Source organism: Cyprinodon variegatus, unplaced genomic scaffold (assembly GCF_000732505.1).
Source record: "Cyprinodon variegatus isolate N-32 unplaced genomic scaffold, C_variegatus-1.0 Scaffold440, whole genome shotgun sequence".
Classification (NCBI taxonomy): Eukaryota; Metazoa; Chordata; class Actinopteri; order Cyprinodontiformes; family Cyprinodontidae; genus Cyprinodon; species Cyprinodon variegatus.
In genome coordinates, this window is record NW_015150893.1 from 694,883 (window position 1) to 698,307 (window position 3,425).

Sequence of the window (3,425 nt, forward strand, 5' to 3'; positions counted from 1 at the left end):
ATTATTAATCCGAACAGATGAATCGATTTGCTAAATAATCGTTTGTTGCATCCCCGATCGGATGTCATGTCCAACAACCGCTTCCAAAATAAGGCTTTCAAAAACATAAAAAAAGAAAATAAAACAAAGTGTGTCATGTAATTTTTCCCCACTTGCTTTTTAGACCTTAACAAAAAAAAAGACTAAATTTGTGTATATTCGTGATTCATATATTTCTTTTATCTACTTACGCTTTAGGGCTCCTGTAAGAAGCTCGAATACTGAGCATCAGAGGAGAAACCAGCCTCCATGTGTGTCTCCAAGGGTCAGTGTCTTACCTTGTACTGCAGGCGGTGCCTCCGTCCCTTCAGATGCATCTCCTTGGCGTTGGGATCATTGAAGCTACATTCACACAGCTTGCAGTGGAAGCGAATCACCTTCCCTTCATCGTTCCTCACCTACAGGAAAACATTCAGGTAACACCGAGAAAACAACTCAAACCCAGAGGAGCAGCTGAGCGTCTGCGGGATTAAGTTCATAAAGACCAGAGGTGTCAAGTAACAAAGTACAAATACTTTACTGCAATAATTATTTTTTAGACAACATTTTAAATCTACTCCTTACATTTTTTTTTATATTTCTACTTTCTACTGCTTACATTCTAACAATAGAGTTGTTATTTTTGTTTTGTTTCATATAAGATAATGCTGTTATGGCCTGTTGGTATAAAATAAAAACCATCAAAATAAGTTGTTTCATCCAGAAAATTTGTTTTTTGGTTGTAAACGGTGCTGCACCAAAATAAATAGTTCTTCAAGATAATGTCAAATTAAATTTGATACTGTTAGCATTAAACTGCAAAATCATCCTGGAAATAAAATTTATATTCCCTCAATTTGAGCAGGAAAGTAAGATGATCTCCCAATGGAATGAGCATTTTTACCCTTAAAGATAATTAATTATTATGGACTTGAAATAAGAGACTGCAGTTGGTTTTTCTATTTTTAAATGTAAATCGTCTTATTCTGTTAGCAGTGTTTCTTTAAAAAAGTATTTAAAGAATAAATATGTAGATAAAAATTTTTTGCAGTTTAGTTAAAAAAATTAAGTATAAGGAAGTTATCATCCAGAATGATAGGAGGGTAGTGCAATAAAGCTTGTGTACTCAACATTTTTTCCTGCATTAATTTTACTTCTAGTAGTTTTAAAAAATGCTACTTTTACACTTTTAGTTGAGTAAAACGATAAAGTTGATCCTCTTAACCTCTACAATAGTGTTTTTAAACTGTGGGATTTATGNAATTTGAGCAGGAAAGTAAGATGATCTCCCAATGGAATGAGCATTTTTACCCTTAAAGATAATTAATTATTATGGACTTGAAATAAGAGACTGCAGTTGGTTTTTCTATTTTTAAATGTAAATCGTCTTATTCTGTTAGCAGTGTTTCTTTAAAAAAGTATTTAAAGAATAAATATGTAGATAAAAATTTTTTGCAGTTTAGTTAAAAAAATTAAGTATAAGGAAGTTATCATCCAGAATGATAGGAGGGTAGTGCAATAAAGCTTGTGTACTCAACATTTTTTCCTGCATTAATTTTACTTCTAGTAGTTTTAAAAAATGCTACTTTTACACTTTTAGTTGAGTAAAACGATAAAGTTGATCCTCTTAACCTCTACAATAGTGTTTTTAAACTGTGGGATTTATGCTTCTACTGGAGTAATAAACATTAATACTTCTGACACCTCTGATAAAGATCTACCTCCTCGACGTAGTCGTGGCCCACAGGCTGGACGTCACTCTGCAGGGCGATGAGCGCCGAGGCCGACAGAGAGTCACAGGCATCAGATTTAGCGTCTGGGGAGCCAGAGGAGGGCGTGGCGGGCTTAGTGACATCACCTTTCCCATCTTCTCTCGTCTCTTCCATCTTTGACGTGGTCTGTAATTTACTTCCAGCTGGATTATGTTAAAAAAAGGAAAAACATCAAATAAAAGAAGCTAAAAATCTAAATGAGGCTAAAATGGAAGGAATAGAACAAAGAACGATCACTAACCGACAAAATTAATCTTGGGGGCGCCGATTTTCTTCCCAGCAGATGCAGAGCCGGCAGCAGAGAGGCCGCCGCTCGCCGGGTTCTTACTAGCAGCCGCGCCGCTGCTGGTTGTACTGACAGCTTTCAGATAGGGGGCGCCAGAGCTGGAGGTGGAGGACAGACACGTGCTGGCAGCGCTGGAACTGCTCAGGGTGGTCTTACCAGCAGCAGACGCGCTGGAGGCGGAAGTCTGAGCGACCATACTGGGCTCTGTGGAGGGGATGGGCTTCCCCAGTTTGGTGTGAAGCTTCACAACCTGGAACAAGAACCCAGAACGTTTCAGCTTTCTAACGAACGCAGGTGTGAGGCGATGAACCGAGGCGTGTGAGAGATGGGAATAACCCGAACCTTCTGGTGCTTGGCTCCTCGGATGTGGGCGGCGTACGCATCAGCTCCAGTGCAGGAAACGTCGCAGAGTTCGCAGCGAAGCTGGTTCTGAGCGTTTCGGGCCAACGCGCCTCCTCCACTGCTGCTGCTGCTGCTGCTGCTTCCCTGAGACACCTTCAGCGCGGCTTCCTTCTTCTTGTGCTTCTGGCCTTCCAGATGCTCCTTGTAGGTCTGATGTTGGAAAGGAGGCGATAATGGAATATATGCCAAATATATCAGACACGTTTAGAAAGGAGTCTTTTCTGGCGACTCTGAACGCCTCGCTGTGGTTCGTTGCTTTTTTAGCAGCGTTCAGATAGCCGTGACGCTAGCAGCTGGCTACATCAGTAGTGCAGACTTACCTGGGGGCCGGCACAGCTGATCTTGCAGACGTCACAGTAGTGTATCTGAGTGGGTTTAGGTGGCTGCTTGGGTCTGAGCTGCTTGTTCTGGAAGGTGGGCTTCTTATTGAACGTGTTTCCGCTCCAGGCGGCCGTCGCTGCCACCGCTGCTACCGCCTGCTTCTGCTGCTGCTGCTGCTGGTAATAGCTGGAGGCTGCAGAGTACACGGCTGCTTCGTAGCCCGAGTAGGAGGTTCCTGGAGCAGAGACACAGCATCACATGAATCCTGATCACTCACGGTGGTTACTGATGGGCGGGGCTCGTTTAAGACGTCCACCAGGTTTCAGATTATAGTTTGGATCGAGGAACAACAACAGAAAAGGGAACTTAAACCTGTTTGATGGAGTCTAATGAGTGGGCTTGTTTGGTAGGAAAGTTGATTCTAAGAACAAATCATGACCTGAACCAATAAACTGATGCTTAACTGCAGATTATTTCTTATGCTACGCTCACACCATGCCTCTAGAGCAGCTTTGACTCTCCTGAAGCACATCAAACACTAACCCTAGCGCCCAGTAAAGTGTGTCCAGATGCGTCTGATGCTTCTGCTGCTCCTGTGTTCAATGGAAGAGAGAAGCTTTGCTATA

At 42.1% G+C, this 3,425-nt stretch overlaps 1 protein-coding gene across 2 annotated transcripts in view; it reads right to left on the reverse strand.

Moving 5' to 3' along the window:
• zfr (zinc finger RNA binding protein) overlaps window positions 1-3,425 on the reverse strand; it is a 39,980-nt gene that overhangs the window by 19,708 nt on the left and 16,847 nt on the right. For both annotated transcript variants that reach the window (XR_001481629.1, XM_015388894.1), the window contains exons 6-10: window positions 2,799-3,034; window positions 2,419-2,628; window positions 2,032-2,326; window positions 1,740-1,933; window positions 318-437 (exon numbers count right to left, since the gene is read on the reverse strand). Coding sequence is in view for 1 of the 2 variants with exons in the window: in XM_015388894.1 (XP_015244380.1) it covers window positions 318-437; window positions 1,740-1,933; window positions 2,032-2,326; window positions 2,419-2,628; window positions 2,799-3,034 (1,055 nt within the window). In the remaining variant the exon portion in view is untranslated. The remainder of the gene's footprint in view (window positions 1-317; window positions 438-1,739; window positions 1,934-2,031; window positions 2,327-2,418; window positions 2,629-2,798; window positions 3,035-3,425) is intronic.